The sequence below is a fragment of the Pteropus alecto genome, unplaced genomic scaffold, assembly GCF_000325575.1.
Source record: "Pteropus alecto unplaced genomic scaffold, ASM32557v1 scaffold86, whole genome shotgun sequence".
Taxonomy (NCBI): Eukaryota; Metazoa; Chordata; class Mammalia; order Chiroptera; family Pteropodidae; genus Pteropus; species Pteropus alecto.
The window spans coordinates 6,984,209-7,002,412 of NW_006442109.1; the positions used below are offsets into that span (position 1 = coordinate 6,984,209).

The 18,204-nt window shown below is 39.0% G+C and overlaps 1 protein-coding gene and 1 pseudogene across 1 annotated transcript in view; one reads left to right on the forward strand and one right to left on the reverse strand.

Annotated features, from left to right (window-relative positions):
- The window catches only part of PAQR5 (progestin and adipoQ receptor family member 5), a 59,976-nt gene that overhangs the window by 23,524 nt on the left and 18,248 nt on the right, over window positions 1-18,204 (reverse strand). The window contains exon 2 of the mRNA XM_006920213.3: window positions 14,264-14,428. Coding sequence (XP_006920275.1) covers window positions 14,264-14,314 — 51 coding nt within the window. The 5' untranslated portion in view covers window positions 14,315-14,428. The remainder of the gene's footprint in view (window positions 1-14,263; window positions 14,429-18,204) is intronic.
- LOC112469918 lies at window positions 10,286-10,403 on the forward strand (annotated as a pseudogene).

Consider the following 18,204-nt stretch of genomic DNA (forward strand, 5'->3'; position numbering starts at 1 on the left):
GGAATCTTGGTGCAGCTGCCTGCCTCACCACGGCTGCCGGCAAGGAGGCAAATGGGCCGATGGCCTTTAGCTGTTGATCCACATGAGGAGGATGGCTCGGCTTGGCTTGCACTTGTTAGGCCCTCCAGCAGAAATTATGAGTCTTTCATTCTACTTCTTAATGTTTCTTTCTTCCTTCTTTTTTCCTTAAAAAATTTTTTTTTATTAAAGCATTGGCCGCTTGTTAAAATGCAGACTCAGGAAAGGAGCAATTGTTACTATTCACTCCTTCCTATGAATGAGTTTAGCAAATCATAGGAGAGCTCATGACAAGGGTCCTGCAGAGCATGGGAAGGAAGCAGGGTGGGGCTGCAGGACAGCTAGGACACAGTGCACCACAGGTGGGCAGTGTGATGGACAGGAACCAGAGGAGGAGACCACCTACCCTTTGCCCAGGATGAGTCAGGGTGCGACTACTGCCCTTCTCTCTTTGGGCCTCGCATTTTGAGAGGCAAGAGACAATGCTGACACAGTCAAAAGCCAGAGGAGAGCAGAGTTGCTGGGAAATCCACAAAGTGGACACCCTGACCTCACTTAAGAATCTAGCCTAGACCAGGAGAGGATACCTTACGACCAAAGCCAGATCTGGGCCCAGTTTGAAAGAACCTGCCTCCCTCTGAGCTGCTCTCCTGACCCCAGACATGGGTGAAAAGCCACCAGGAACCATGACATAGGGGCAGGATTTAAAGCAGCCCCTCCACCAAAAAAGGACAGATGAATAAAGAATGGATGAAAGACTGGGAGTCCCTCTGTCCCAGAATACCCCTAATAGCCCCTCTGTCCCAGAACAGTGATATTCTGACCCATCCCTCCCCTCTCAAACTTGAACCTCGATTTATTTAGGCCACGTTGACCCATCTTCCCGCTTTAGCCTTAGCAAAGTGCTTTGCATAGAGTAGATCTCAACGGAGTTCGTACTACATAAATCTAAACAAATGAAACATTTGAAAACAATTTTGTATTCACACTCAGTTTGACCCCAAAAGGCAAATTGCAATCATTGCCTTAATGCTCTGTAGTTGGGCCTCATTTCTAAGCACCCCAAGGTTAGCAGGAGCCGGCTTATTTTCAGAGCAGAATTGATTTGTAGGACTCTGCCTTGTATCCCTGGTTGCAGGCTGGGCAATTTAGAGTGAAATGAAATCAAATTGTGCACAGCCTATTATTTAGAAGTGAGAAACCCCAGGCACTAGGGTGGAAGGGCACCTCAGCAGGTTTTCTTTTTAGTGCCTGCCATGGGCTTGGCTTCCACGAAAGACCCTGTGCACCTGCCAGCTGATGCCTGAAATTCCCCTGCAACCATTTTTTAAACCCTTGGTTTTTCTAGCTATTAAGCTGCAAATCACCTAGGGAAAATAATCACGGATTCTGGCAGGTGGCAAATAAGTAGATTTTGAAAGCAGGCAAAGGGGAGAGGCAGAGTGAGATCAGGAGGCTGCAGGCACCCTCAGTGTGGAAATCTGCATTTCCTGTCTAAATTTCATGGGCATCCTCACAACCTTGTGAGGGAAAGCCTTCTACTGCCCCCATTTCACAGAAAAGGAAACTAAGACCCAAGGAGGTTAAGGCACATATCCAAGGTCCCAGAAATACTGGGAGCAAAGCTAAAACCTAAACACAAATATTAGACTTCATTTCCCCAGCCTCTTACACTTATCATTGCTGCCACTCAGAAAGGCTCTCATCTTCTGAGATGCTCTCCATCTCTTGGCCTGAAGGGTGATTTTGGACTGTCACATACTTCTCTGAGCCTCAGTTTTGTTTTCTTTAAAGTGGTGTTACAGGCTGACCTCTGTCCCTCACACACTTTATATGTTGACATCCTAACCCCCAGTACTTCAGAATGTAACAATATTTGGAGACAGGGTCTTTAAAGTGGTGATTAAGTTAACACGAAGCTACTAGGGTGGATCCTAATCCAATGTGCTGTCGCTCAGAAGAGGGAATTTGAACACACAGGAGGACGCCAGGAGTGTGCATACACAGAGGGATGACAACATGAAGGAACAGCAAGAACACAGCCGCCTGCAAGCCAAGGAAGTGGCTTCAGAGAATCAACCTTGTCGGCACCTTGACCTAGGGCTTTCATCCTCTAGAATGTGAGAAAATATCTGTTGTTTAAGCCAACCAGTCTGTGGTACTCTGTTATGGCAGCCCAAGCTGATGAACACACAAGTGGTGAGGTTGGGTGACAAAGTCTCCAAGCCACTGCCTCTCAAACTTTCTTCTACAGGTGCCTACAGCTCACCTGGGGGTCTTACTGCAATTGGGTGGGACTGGGGTGAGTGTCTGCATTTCCATTTTTTTTTTTCCAGAAATGTGTACAAAAAGTTAGTTCCTATTTTCATGGTTTTTAGCTAGAGTCTGCATGCTGATGCTTCAGGTGCCTCTGGCTTTACGAGCCAGGCTCCCGCCTCAGCAACATGTTGTCATCTTCCTGCCTAGAATCCAGTTCATCACAGAAGTGGAGGTTCCCTTTAGGTAAGAGGGAGAAGATGAATCCAAAGGCATGCACAGGAAAAGCCAGGGCAGGGGATAGAGCCCAGTGAAGAGCTTAGTGAAGTGTGAGCAGAAGGCATGGTTAGGGAATGGGGAGGGAAGTAGGCAGGGCATGAACTGAGGCATCAGTTTTAACCTGTCATTTAGTGAGTGCCTGCAGTGTATCCTGCCCTGGGTTGGACACCAAGCCAGTGCCTCATGCAGGAGAGGATACTTAAATTCTCAATTATTAACATCGCTTGCACACAATCCACAGGCAATTACTAGAACTGTAAATATATTGAATTAAGAGCCAACCATTGTCGGTATTAAGCAATTACAGGTAAATGCTAATTTAGAACATTGGTGTGATGTTTTTTAAAAAATAACTGTTTGAAACATTATAGATATCTAACCAATGTACTGTATACTTGAAACTAATTTAAATAAATAAATTTATTAAAAAACAAAACAAACAAACAAAAACAACCGTCTGATATTCAGTCAAGTATAAGGATGCTTTTTGTACAGGCAACACAATATTTATAGAAGATGACGGTAAATTTCTTCTGGCCAAAAAAAAAGGATGGATAAAAAGTAATGAAACAAACTGTCACTATCTAGGATGGAGGATCCAAAAGATATTTGGAATTTAATGAATAATAAAGTGAAAAAGACACATAAAATGTCTTTAAAAAGTAAATATTACTCATTTCAGGTAGGGGTACCGAGGTGAAAAGTCCCACTGAATGACTAGCACCATATAGAGTGCTGACCTACAGAAGAAATGAGGAAGTCGAAATAACAGAGCATTCCACAGGTTTTAGATTTGTTGCAAAAATTCAGTCTTTGATTTAAGAACTAGGAAAATGATTTTCAATTGGGGGCATTGATTTAAAAATCTGTCGTGGGCAAGTTCTTGGTTACACATAGCGGTCCCCAACCTTTTTGGCACCAGGGACTAGTGTTCCTATGAGAATCTAATGCCTGGTGATCTGAGGTGGAGTTGAGGCAGTGATGCTAGCGCTGGAGAGCGGCTGCAAATACAGATAAAGCTTCGTTCACTGGTCTGCTGCTCCACTCCTGCTGTGCGGTCCGGTTCCTAACAGGCCATGGACAGGTATCGGTCTGTGGCCTGAGGGTTGGGGACCCCTGGGTTATAGTATAACATGATTAGAAAGTCTGTGGTAGGTAGAATAATGGACCTCAAAGATGTCGATGCCCTAATCACCAGAACCCGTGACTATGTTACATTATACAGCACAGGGGAAATAGGGTCATAGGAATTAAAGTTGCTAATCAGCTAACCTTAAAATAAGGAGATCGTCTGGATTTTCCAGGTGGACCCAGTTAATCACAAGGGTCCTTAAAAGTAGAAGAGGGAGGCAGAAGAGACAGAGGAAGATGTAACTATAGAAGAATGATCAAGAGATGCAACACTGCTGGCTTTCAAGATGGGGGAAGGGACCAGGAGCCAAGGAATGTAGGCGGTCTCTGAAAGCCAGAAAAGGCAAAGAAACAGATTCTCCCCAAGAGTCTCCATGACCTTGATCTTAGCCTAGTGAGATCTGTGCCAGACTTGTACAGAACTGTAAGATAATAAACTTGTCTTCTTTTTCTAAATCAAGTTTGTGGAATTTTTTTACAGCAACAATAGAAAACTAATACAAGGTCAGAATTTGACCAAAAATCTAAAAGCAATCTTAGAGATGGAAATGGCAGTATTTGATTTCAATTTCTTACTAGGAGAATTGATGACTTCCTTCCGGAACAATTCAAAGGTTATGTAGGACAGTCTCTGAATCTTCTCCAGTATGGGACATCTCATTGAAACGCATAACAAATTTGACCATTAACTACTCTTATTCACACAATGGGAATGCCAAATAAATGCCATTAAACACTAGATTTAATTTGGACAAGATATAAGATGACTGGCAGAAATCAGTGAAATGGAGGATCCTTCAATACAGAGCAAATCCCATCTTTGTTGGAAAGTGACATTAAAATTGAATCTGAGCTTTCCACAGATGTTTGTTATGGGATGTTGTTGGCAAAAGTCTATGAAAAAAATCTAGGTTTGGCTATTTCACTTTTAAAGGGATTAAAAATACATATTTATTACTTTAACTGCATACAAGATTTTTCTAAACCAAAGGAGCCACATGTAAAATATACAACAAAATTATATTTGGATAAAATAAAATTCAAAAAAAAGAAATAAAAATGTCTATGGACTATGAAAGAAAAGATTCACATACAAATAATCCTGAAATTAATTTCTATATAGATTATTTTTCTGGACATTGTAGATTGAGGTATAATTTTAAGAGAGCAAAATACTGCTATTTTCAGTTTTATTTATAATATCTTTTTTCTTGAAAAAAATAAAATCAGTACTGTATGGATTTAGATAATTTAAGAGAGTGAAAACAGCTATATATAAGATGGTGATCCACATGAAATTAAAATATTTAATTTTCTTCTAAATTATAATTATCATGCGACTTCATTACACTGTTTGAACTTGATGTGTAAAATTTATAGTCCATTTCTGATTCTAAATATGGCTTTAAGAATATTTTTTGATAATTCCCCTTGCCTTGCCTCAGCAGAACTAAGAAGAAATTCAGCAAAAATTCCTCACAAATTAAATTAATTAAAAAAAAACTAAGATTTAATGACTCAAGAATGGTGGTATATATAATTTGGCATCACTGTTAATAGAACATAAATTATGTGATAATGTTCATTATGATAATATAGCTCATAATTTTGCTGAAATGAAGGCAAGAAAAATAAACTTTATGGAATAAACATCCAGACATGTGCAATAATAATTAAATTTAGTTGTCCTTGATATTTTGCTGGCTCTAGCTATATAAAAATCAGAGCTTTACATGCTGTTTTTTGTCATTATGAAGGGATATTGTCAGTGTAGAACAGAACCATTTAATATAACTGTTTGCTAGCTTCACTTGTAACTTTTACATATTTAGATATATGGTCTGTGGTTTCTCTTTGTTCTCCTGATTCAGACCCAGCACATATTAGGCGCAGACCCTGTTTCATTTGATCATCATGAGAGTACTGAAAGCTAGGACTGTCAAGTCTATTTTACAGATGAGGAAACTGAAACTCAGTAAGAGGATCTTTTCAAGGCCATAGTTAATAGCAGGACTAAGATGCAATCCCTAGTCTGTTGGATTGCAAAGCCCATGGTTGCTTCACTGCATCCAGCCTAGTAGAACTAGGGATTGTACAAACATTTTATGGAAACGCTAAGTGTTAATAGAAATTTCCAGAAAGAATAGATCACTGGACCCAGAGTGATGAAGAAAAGACTTAGAAGAATGGCTGGAGGACTTCTGGTTCTGGCAAAAAGATGGTTGACTAGATGTCCTAAAGAATCCTTCTGACTAAACCAATTAAAATGTTGGACAAAGTCTGCATCGCATGCTAGATAAATGTATCTGCAAGATAGCACAAAATCAAAGAAGTCATAAAGCTTCCTAACAAAGAGACATCAGGAGCCCTGTGAGGCAAACTGCTTTCACCATCAGAGTTTCTGCTGCCAGACTTTTTAAGTAAGAGATGAAACCCAAGGCCCATCAAAGGCAAGGAATCTAATAGGATACCTCACCAACAAGGTTAGGGCTCCGAAGATACGCGAATGTGAAATAAATCCCACTAGGCACGAGGAGGCAATAAAGTTGTCTCTCTGAAAAAAATCTCTCCCAAGAATTCAGAACCAACAGCTAGCTCATTTTCATAGATGTTTATGATCCAAATCCACAATACCTATGTGGTCCAAGAAATCTTGACTGGAAAAAGAAAGTAGTTACAAACAGAGGTCAAAGTCTTGTAGCTCCCTCAAGTAAGTAACAAAAGCAAATTCATATTCTTTCTGAAGGATTTCTACTTTGGTACAAGCATGCATACACCTGGAAACAAAACACCATGAGAATGAGAATGAGAATGAGAAACAGCAAAAAACAGTGGATGGCAGAAAGAGAGCTCAAAGAACAGTTATTGAAATATAAAATAACTTGCTCAATATGTTTTTTAAAAAGCTTAAAAATATAAACAAGAAATAGATTTGAAAAGAATGTAATATAACTTTTAGAAATTAAAACAGTAAGTAAGAGACATGAATAATATTTCCCCAGAAGGAGAAAACACAATGGTCTTCTTGTAAGAAGCTCTTCTTTGAAGAGGTAACTAACGAAGTTCTAGAATTTTTGTAAGTCATGAGTCCTCAGATCCAAGAAGTTAAGTTAGGTATGGCAGAGACAATTGGTGCTCACCAAATATTTCATGTGCTTTCCTACATTTCTCAGACTTTCTTGCAGTTAGGTTGGAGCCATCTGACTCTTTCTGGTTAATGTTACTTCTAGGTCAGGACAGTTGAAAGCAGTATACCTTTTTGTAGTAGATATCATGAGGCAATTAGGAGAGAACTCTTCCCTCTTCAGAACCCAGCCACTCATCCCTCTGTGAGAATTGTTTTGGCCAAAGGCCACTACCTTGACCATGTTATACTTCCTGCCCAGGGGTAGCATACATCCAGTGATGATGGAACAAAGTTCTGGCCTTCTTTTCTCATTTGGGACAAGTCTGAAGGGCTAACCCCACCCCAAAGTACTCTGTGTAATTGTTTGAGGCTTCTGATGCAACTTCTCCTTCTACCCAACCTACAATCCTGCTTTCCTCACTTCCTTACAGATGTTCTCCCTGAGAACTCACCATGTTAAACTTCCTGCACACAAATTTTTGGTTCAGAGTCTGTTTTGGGGGAACTCAACCAAAGACATCTCTCTTTCTTCCCCTTCTGTGGCAAACCGGGAGGCCACAATCTCCAGCTGCAAGATGGTGGATCTTCCATCTGCCTGGGTCTCTCACAGTTCCCCACTGAGCACTTAGTTGTGTAATGTGAGTGTGAAATAAACCTTTTCTATGTTAAGTCATTGAGCTATCTGGAGGAATGTTTAAACTTAGCATAGCCTAGCCCTTTCTGCCTAGTATAGTTATTCATGTTAAAATAGCTAGAGCAACCAGTAAACTAATAAATACAGATCATACTTCTACATATTAATTATAAAAAAGTGGAGGGGAAAATAGAATATTAAAAGAAAACTAGAAAACAAGAATGTAAAACTCAATGCAAAGAAAGCAAGAAACGACAGGACAACTAAACAAACAGAACAAAGAGAAAGCATGTAAGATGATCAAAATAAATGCAAATATATCAATAATCATTATAAATATAAATGTTAGGTAAAATTGTCTAGTTAAATAACAAATATTGTCAAACTAGATAAAATCCAACTATGTGCCATTTACACGATACACAGTTAAAATATGAGAACAGGGAGAGATTAAAAGTCAAAGGAAGGAAAGAAAGAAACCAGACGAATTATAAAAATAACAAAGCTGGAATGGCTCTATGGCTGTCAGACACATTCTAAGACAAAAAGCACTTCTAAACGGAAAGAGAATTACTAAAAAATAATAAGAAATTTACTTCACCAGGAAGATATAACAATTATAAACTTGGATGTACCTAAGAAAACATAGGCTCAAAATATGTAAAGCAAAAATTGACTTAACTACATGGAATAATTCACAAATGTGCCATCATGGTGGAAGATTTTACATCTCAGTTATGGTAGATTAAGCAGAGTAAAATTAGTAATAATATAAAAATATCTGATCTTATGGGGTATATATGGAATACTGCCCAGACAACTGAAGATTAGGTATTATTTTCAAGTACATTTAGAAGATTTTTGAAAATTGTTCATGTGCTAGGTCCTAAGGCTAGTCTGAACAAATTTAAGGACTGAAATAATACCGAGGGCATTCTCAGATCACAATCGATTAAGTTAAATCAGTAACATAAAAACTCCATGCATTTGGAAATTTAAAAAAACACACACTTATTCTAAGCAATCATAAGTCACATAAGAAATCAAAATGAAAATTAGAAATTGGAACACTACAGGTGGACTGCAGTTAAAGTAATACTTAGAGGGAAACATATATATTTAATTGTTTATGTTAGAAGGCAGAGTGATTAACTTAAGTTAGAGCAGAAACAGCAAAATAAGCCTGAAATAGAAAGAAAATAATAAAAATATCAACAGACATTAAAGATATAAAATACATAATAAAGAGGCTCCACTAAGCCCAAAACTGCCTTTCAAATGTTAAAAAAAGACAAAGTAATGAGACAAGAGAGAAAAACAAAAACCACATGATCATGTCAATAGAAACAGAAAAAGCATTTCACAAGATCCAATACCTGTCATGATACAAAACACTCAATAAAATTGTAGTAGAACTTCTTCAACTCAGTAAAGCCCATCTATGAAAAATCCACAGCTAACATACTTCTTGATGGAAAATGGAAAGCTTTCTCCCTTAGGAATAAGACAAGGATATCTGTTCTCACTACTTCTATTTACTATCATGATGGAGGTTCTAGCTAGGTCAATTGGACAAGGACCAGAAATTAAAGGCATCTAGATTGTAAAAGAAGAAGGAAAACTATTTATTTGCAAATGATATCATCTTACATATAGGAAATCCTAAAGGATTCATGAAAATAACTATTAGAGCTAATAAATGAGTTCAGAAAGGTTGCAGGATATAAGTTGAATATACAAAACTCAGTTTTATTTCTCTATACTAGCAACGAACAATCTGAAAATTAATTTAAAGAAACAATTCCATTTACAACAGCATCAGAAACAATAAATACTTAGGAATAAATTTAACAAAATTATTTTAATGGTACAAGACGTGTACACTGAAGACTACAAAACATGACTGAAAGAAATTAAAGAAGACCTAAATAAATGCAAAGGCAACGCATGCTCACGGACTAAAAGACTTAATATCGTTAAGATGGTAATGCTCCCCAAATTGATCAACAGATTCAATGCAACCCTCAACAAAATCCCAACTGCCTTTTTTTGTAGAAATTAAACTCATACAAAAATTCAAGGGACTCTGAACAGCCAAAACAATCTTGAAAAAGAAGAAAAAAGTTGAAAGTCTCACATTTCCGAAAACTTATTACAAAGCTATATAATCAGGAGAGTGCGGTACTAGCATAAGAATAGGCAAATAGGTCAATGGAATAGGACTTAGAATTCAGAAATAAACCCTTTACAGTCAACTGATTTTCAGTAAAGGTGCCTAAGCAATTTAATAGAGAAAAAATAGTCTTTTCAACAAATGGTGCTGGAACTACTTGTTATGTATGTATATATATATACATATATACACATGTATATATATATATACATGTATATACACACACACACACACACGTGCGTGCGCGAGAATAAAGTTGGACTCCTATCTCACACCACATGCAATAATTAACTCAAAAATAGATCATAGACAAAAATGTGAGACATAAAACTCTTAGAAAAATATATAGGAGTAAATCTTCATGACCTTAGATTAGCCAAAGTTTTCTTAGCTATGACATCGAAATCACAAGCAACAAAAGAAATAGATATCATCAAAATGTTAAACTTTTGTACTTCAAAGGATGCCATCAATAAAATGGAAAAAAAAACAACACCACACAGAATGGGTGAAAATATCTGCAAATTACATACCTAATAATAGACTTGTATCCAGTATAAAGAATTTTTACAACTCAACAACAAAAAGAAAAAAAATGGCCCAATTTAAAAATTGGCAAATGGCTTGAATACATTTCTCTCCAAAAGAAATTTAAAAATAGCCACCAGTCTACAGCCATGCCACCCTGAACAAGCCCAATCCCATCTGATCTTGGAAGCTAAGCAGAGTCGGGCCTGGTTAGTACTTGGAGGGAGATCACCTAGGAAGACCAGGTGCTGTAGGCATAAAAAACTAAAAAATAAGAGATCGTAAGGTGACAAGGTTCTTGCAATCTGTGAGGTCAACCAAGGGTTGCCTTGCCTAAAAAAATAAAAAATAAATAAATAGACACTAAACATATGGAAAGATGCTCAACATCACTAATCATTAGCAAAATGCAAATCAAAACTACAATGAGATACCACCTCATACCCATTAGGATGGCTACTATAAAAAAAAGCAGAAAACAAGTGTTGGTAAGGATATGAAGAAATTAAAACTGTTGTTGTATTGTTGGTGCGAATATAAAATAATATAGTCACTGCGGAAAACAGTATGGCAGTTCCTCAAAACCTTAAAAACAGAATTATCAAATGATCCAGCAATTCCACTCCTGGTTATATACCCCAAATTACCGAATATAGGACCTCAAAGAGATATATGTACACACCTGTGTTTGTAGCAGCATTATTCACAATAGCTAAAATATAGAGGCAGCCCAGTGTCCATCGATGGAGAAATAGATAAGCAAAATGTGGTATGTACATACAATGAAATATAATTTCAGCCTTAAAAAGGAAGTAAAGTCTGACATATGCTATAGCACGAATGAAACTTAAGGACCTTATGCTACATGAAATAGATAAGCCAGTCACAAAAGGACAAATACTGTATTATTCTACTTAAATGAGGAAGTAGGGTAGTCAAAATCATAAACAGAAAGTATCATGGTGGTTGTCAGAGGCTGTGGGGAGGGAAAAATGAGAGAGTTACTGTTTAATGAGTAGAGAGTTTCAGTTCTACAAGACAAAAAAAATTATGAAGATGAATGGTGGTGATGGCTGTACTATAATGTGAATATGTTTAATATCACTGAACTGTGCACTTAAAAATGATTAAGGCAGTAAATTTTACACCAGTTATGTTTCACCACAATAAAAAAAAGCTAGGTATAGATAGAGTGACCACGTGACCCAACAATTCCACTCTTAGGTGTCTATCTAAGAGAACTGAAAATATGTCTACATAAAAACCTGTACACAAATATTCATAGCAGCATTATTCATAATAGCCAAAAATCTGAATCAACTCATGTGTCCATCAACTGATAAATGAACAAACTGTGGTATATCTCTACAATGGAATATTATTCAGCCATAAAAAAATGAATGAAGTAGTAACACATGCTATAGCATAGATGAATTTTGAAAACATTTTGCTAAGCAAAAGAAGTCATTCACAAAAGGCTGCCTATTATATTATGCCATTTATATGAAATATCCCGGATAGGCAAATCCATAGAGACAGAAAGTAAATTAGTGCTTGCCATAGGCCTGGGAACGAAGGGAGTGGGAAATGTCTGCTAATTGGTACAGAATTTCTTTCTACAGTGATGAAAATGTTCCAAAATTGATTGTGATGATTTCGTGCAACATACTTTGTGTACATAAACATCTTAAAAGCCACTGAACTGATTCTTGTAAAGGGCGAATTTTATGGCATGTGAATTATATCTCAACAAAGCTGTTATTAAAAAAAACTTTTCCACAAAGACATTTCAGCTGTAGGATTGAGTTACTGCCTGAACCACTTCAAAGGCTGCCATTCATGTAGACAAAAAGGTAAACAGTGCTCCCTTGGAATGGGCGATGTGGTGGCCCCATTTAGACATTTTATAGGTAATTCCTACCAAGCACTCAGGAACGTGTAATTCTAATATTATGTGAAAATTTCCCTAGAATTAATAGGCAACATTCTCCAACTCATTTGTAGTTGGCATAATCTTAATCCCAAATCCAGGCAAGGGCAGCATAATAAGGAAAAATTACAGGCCAACTCATTAAATAGATTTAAAAATCCTAAACAAAATATTAACTAATGAATTTCAGCAATAGATTAAAAAGATATTACATCATGACCAATTTGTATTTAAATGCAAGGTTAGTTTAAATTTAGTAATCGGTCAATGTAATTCACCACATTGACAACTTAAATGAATCTTGTACAACCACCTCAAAATATATATTGATAGAAAAAAAAGTTCTGTAAAATTCATTATTAATGCAAAAAAAAAAAATCCTAGGATACTAGGGATAAAGAGGAATATTCTTAACCTGATAAAGATTTATTATTTACACACACACACACCTATATGCACAGAGAGAGCTAACATTATATTAAATGATGAAATGCTGAAAGTATTTTTTTATTAAAATCAAGAACAATACCAAGATGCCTGCAATCACAAATGTTACTGTATTTCAATAACTTCCCAGTTGATTCTGATGGTGGTGATCCAAGCACCCACTTTGAGAAATCCTGAGCTGGAGAAACCATTTGCCTGTTGAGATGGCTCCTTGTTCCCAGGTGCCCATGCCCACGTCCCCAACAACACCCCCAGCCATTCACTGGGCTGTTGCTTTTCTTTCGTAATAATCCCATTGTTCTATTTCATTTTTCTTGGCCCTGTGAGACTGGCCTACCAGATATTAGTTCCATTTTACAGATGAGGAAACGTGAGGCTTAGAGAACTACAAGTCTTGCTTGAATTCTCATAGTAAGTGGTAGAGACACAGCGCAAGGCCATGAGGAGCACCTCGGGGAGTCCTCCTGCCTGTGCCCTTGAGCTAAGGTGTCTGGGATAACGTCATGTGTTTACCTATAGCCTGAATGCCAAGGCTGTAGTTAACAAAAGATCTCAATTTGACACAAAATGCCCTGTTTCCTGGCAAAGTGTCATGCCACGTTCCATACGAAGGTGCTGCTTAGACGTCTTTGTTTTGTCTCTGAATTGGGTCTGTGTAGGAATCAACACCTAGATATTTATTCCATTCCTTGAACTGTTTGTTCAAATCTTTAATAATTCGCTAATGTACCCAGGACTGTTTTTAAGCACCAGGGAGACTAGAAATTACAAGACATATACCCAAGTCCTACCTTCTAAGAGAAGGGAGAAACTGCCCTTTCCCATGAGTAACCTATTAGTCAGGAATGGGCCAGCGTAAATTTGACAATGCCAAAGGGTGGTGGCCCCCTGCTGTTCCCTGCCCAACGGGCGAGGCTCCGAGAAGGTAGGGAAGTGGGCCGGGCCACACAGCTGGTTGACATACAAAGGGAAAGGCAGCTGTACAGAATAGCCTACAGAGGTTCTAACCAACAGCTGAAGGGGCTCAGGGAGGGGAGAGGACACCTGCAGCACCACGAAGAAGGAAGTCAGAAAAGGAGACTGAGGGTAGAGGGGAAGAAAGCTTTCTCTAAACAGAGACCAAGAGAAGTGAATGTCCAAGCTGGTGGGAAGACTAAAGAGACCATTGGTGTGGCTAGAGAAGAGGGTATATGCATGGGAAATGGTGGAGGAGGTGGGTAGGAGTCAGGCCTGCCAATACCAAGCTAGGGAGTTCCCAGGCCCAGGAGTCTGTGAAGGGGCAGGGCTAATGCCCACTTGACAAGCCTCCCCATCACCTCGATCCCCTGCCTGGTCTGGGCCTCCTGCAAGTGATGGGGACAACAGCAAAGCCTCAGGTGACTTCGCCTCTGGCCTGCTTTTAAGCACCCATGGGAGGGTCCTAAAAAAATCTCTATCCAGCTAGAGGCCGCTGGCTTCCTCTCTTTATCTGTAGTCTAAAAACTGACTTTGCTTCAGGATAAAATACAGATGTCACAGGGAAAGGCTACAACACAAACAGTTTCGGGAGCACTTCCATTTCCAGGGTCAGTATAGGCTGAGGAACAGGAGGCTGTCATCCCCCATGGAGTCTGGGAGGGACTCCTTGAAGAGAGCAGGGCTGCACAGAGCAGACTGGTTGAAGACAGAGCAGTCACCCTGTTGCAGATGCCACGCCCTTGTCACAGCCTGGATGTCTACCACTGGAGCGAGAGCACATACCTGGGGCATCTGGTCTATGCTGAACAGCCTGGGGAGCTTCAGGCTCAGCATCTTGAAGCCAGGCTGGGAAGGCCGGTGGGTGGCAGCTGCTCCCTGTCACCAGGCCTCACTCAAAACTCTGACATGGCCTGGGGTGCCTCTGGCCAGCTGGTGCCCAGGCTGCTTCTGAAAGAGGACAACATGAAGAAATCCAGTCAGTCTCAGTCGAACTCCAGCTAGGATCAAGATTGTCAGATTGTTTATGGAGCATACACTTGCTTGTGATGGCAAAATAATCAGTCTTCCTTAAAAACAACAGCCAAACTATCAGACTGCTGAGTCACTCCAAGAGTGCAGCAGGGAAGTAATTAAATAATATGGGCAATCACGCAATTATAGAGTTGGAAAGGGCCGCAGAGGTCATCCAATCCCCTCGTGTTGCACGTGCGGGTCAGAGGGGTGGAGTAACGTCCCCAAGGTTGCACAGTTGCGGGAGAGCTGGGTTTGCTCACTCTCCATTGCACCATGTGGGCAGATGGTGCGATCCTGGAGGGCAGAAGAGAACTGCACGTTGTGCTCCAGATCACGCAAAGAGAAGGAGCTCTTTCAGAAGGCTGGCTGGAGTGTGGTTGCCTTAGACACACAAAAGAACTAGACCAGGTAAATCAGTCGGCAAAGCGGAGTAACAAGGTTGTTTAAAGGAAGGATTAAGGCTGCTTAACATCTGTAATTAATGTGTGCTAGAAAAACTCAAGTCCTCAGAACAGGTCCAAGAAACAGAAAAATACAGGCTGGGTTTAGCAGAGAAAGAGCAGAACTCAGAATGTACCAGGGTTTACGCCATCTCTATCCCCATTATCGCTGGGCCAAAATCTGCTGCCTTCTTAGAGCCCCCAGGAGGGGTTCTGTCCCTGCCTCTGAAGGCCTGAGGCCTCACCTGTAGCACCAGCCACATCTGCCTGCAGGCAAAGCTTCCTGACTAGGCCTCGTCCCCCCACTACTGGGGAGGACCCTTTGGGATGCTTGGAAGCTCAGGGTGTGTGCCTGACTCATCCTGGGCCTTCATCAAATACTTGTCCAATTCTGTTCATTGAAGTTTTGTTGTTTATCCTGGAAACTTAAAGTGTGTTTTGGTTTTTTTCACAGTTTGTTGATACTTTTGCTTTTTATTAAAGTTTTATGTTCTATGCATTATTATCTGGAACTATGTAGCAAAATCCTATATATTTATGTTTCATTGTCATAAACTTGCTTCTTTCTTAAAAACACTGATGTAAGCATTACTCACAATAGTCAAAAATTGGAAACAACCCACATGTCCATCAGCAAATAAACGGATAAACAAAATAACAAATAAACAAAATGTGGTCTACATATACAATGAAATATTATTCAGTCATCGCAAGAAATGAAGTTTTGATACATGCTGTACCATGGATGAAACTTGAAAACATTATGCAATGTGAAATAAGCCAGTTACAGAAGGTCAAATGTTGCATGATTTCACTTATACGAGGTACCTAGCATAGGCAAAGTCACAGAGACAGAAAGTCGAGCAGATGCTGGGTGGAGGGAGGAATGGGGAGTTGTTTCACGGGTAGAGAGTTTCTGTTTTAGATGATGAAAAGTTCTGGAAATGGGTAGAAATGATAGTTGTACAACACTGTGAATATAATGTCACTGAATTGTACATTTAAAGTGGTTAAAATGATAAATTTTATGTTGTGCATATTTTATCACAATAAAAAGTTATGTAATAATTGTAAATAACAAGAATAAAGAAAAAAATGTAAAGCACGTGTATATTTTACCCAGGTTAAAAAACAAAAGTTAATACTTTGCAAACAAACAACATTGATGTTTGTGGGCCACCAGCACACCTTGGTTCTCTTGGTTTTCCAGGTCTAAATCGTCAAGCCAGAAGTACTGCAAAGTCACTGAGTGGCAAGACACTAGGCAAAGGTCCAGTGCTGGGGGAATCTCAAGCACAGCAGAAAACTTCAAACAGTAATGAGGCCATGGCTGGGCCTCTACGGACCTGCCCACATCGGTCCTCTGGTTCTCAGTGAGTCAGCTCAATATCATGGCCAGAAAAAAAAAAAAAAGGTCTCCACTCTCACAGTACATGCTATCCAGGTAGGATGACCAGACCAAAGATCAAAAATGAGGAGTAATAAAGTAGTATGTGATTCATCCATTTCTTCATTCAGCAACTGTTTGCTGCATTTTTATCATGTGGTGATTAAGGGTAAGGGTTAATGTATAGTTAGGTATTCTTGGTGGGCTGCTGTAGCTTGAAGAAAAAGGCGAGAATTTAATGGACATAAACCTTGTAGAGGTCTGTGACAAACAGGATAGAGGGAAGTGGGCATCCTCCATACCATTCTATTCCTTTGTTGCACAGGGAAAAAAAAAAAGATGAATAAGACAGTCACTGTCACCAAGAGATGAGACAGATATGCACCAACTAACTAGCACAAGTCACCCTGAGAAGAAGGGTGACTCACCCACTCTGCACCTGTGCAGGTCACTATGCCACCTGCCTTATCTCATTCACCCTCACCATGCCATCTCAGGAAGCTGGCAGAGCAATTAAGGAACTGGATTCAATACACGTTCATTTGAATGTGCATTCAAAGCCCAGTATGCCATTTCCTGTGCAGCTGGAACTTAACTCCCCATGCCTCAGTTTCTCTATCTGTAAAATGGAAATAATAGTAGTACTTTCTCCATAGGGTCTTTATTATGATTGAAGAGAGAGAACTCATATAAAGGGCCTGCCATAAAATATAAGTCCAACAAATACTTCTTATTATTATGAATTTTCAGATAGAAAATTAATTTTATATTTTACAAACAAGAAAACTGAGGTATCAAGAAGTTAAGGAGAATTGCCCAAGATTACACAGCTGGTAGGCGGTAGAGTTAGGATTTGATTTCTGGTTTTATAAGTTTCTTTTTAAGAAGAGAACTAACTTTGTTAAAAGAGAATTAAGTCCTAGCATACAGCAGTGGGACTTATTTCTCCTTGCTACTGAAAGATGTGTGCACTACATTGTAATCAGAGTCTTTACAATGATGTTTACAACCTAGACGCTAAACGACCCTCTTTGCCAATTCAGGTTGAGACAAAGTCTCAGGTACGACCAAACTTGACCTCGCTGTTTCAAAAGTGTGAGATTTCTTGTGTCATGTTTTCCTGCTGTTCAAAGAAACAAGGATTCTCACATTAATTGTCTTGCATCTAAAATGTAAAGCTTTATATTTGTCAAAACTGTGAAACATCCCTGGAGGATCATGGAAAGCTATATGGCATGGCTGAGGATACATTTGCTGTGCTTTTTGTTAATCATTTCAGATATACAGTCGACCCTTGGTATCTGAGGGAGTTTGGGCACAGGAACTCCACAGATACCAAAATCAGAGGACACTCAGGACCCTCATGTAAAACGGCATGGTATTTGCATATAACCTACATACATCCTCTGATATACTCTAATTGTCTCTAGATTACTTATAATACTAATATAATGTAAATAGCTGTTATACTGTATTGTTTAGGAAATAATGACAAGAAAAAATATCTATGCGTGTTCAATACAGATGCAACCACTGTACTATGTACTATGTACTAGGCCTGACTACATAGTACAAGTCAGCAACAACGTAACTTTTTTAAAATATTTTTGATCAGTGGTTGGTTGAATCCACAGAGGGCCGACTGTAATTGAACATAAAATGAACTCACTGGTCTTTTTAGCCTCTTTCCATCACAAGCCAAGCTCTTAATTTCATCAACACTATAAAAACCAGAGTGTAATTTCCAGTACTTCAAATGGCAGCTTGGTTTGTTGTCTTTTTTTTTGCAGAGATCTAGAAACAAGATGGAATTAAAAAAAAAAAAAAAAAAGGCTTCAGCGTATTCCGAATTCAAAAAACGATGTGAAACCGTGCTAATTTTT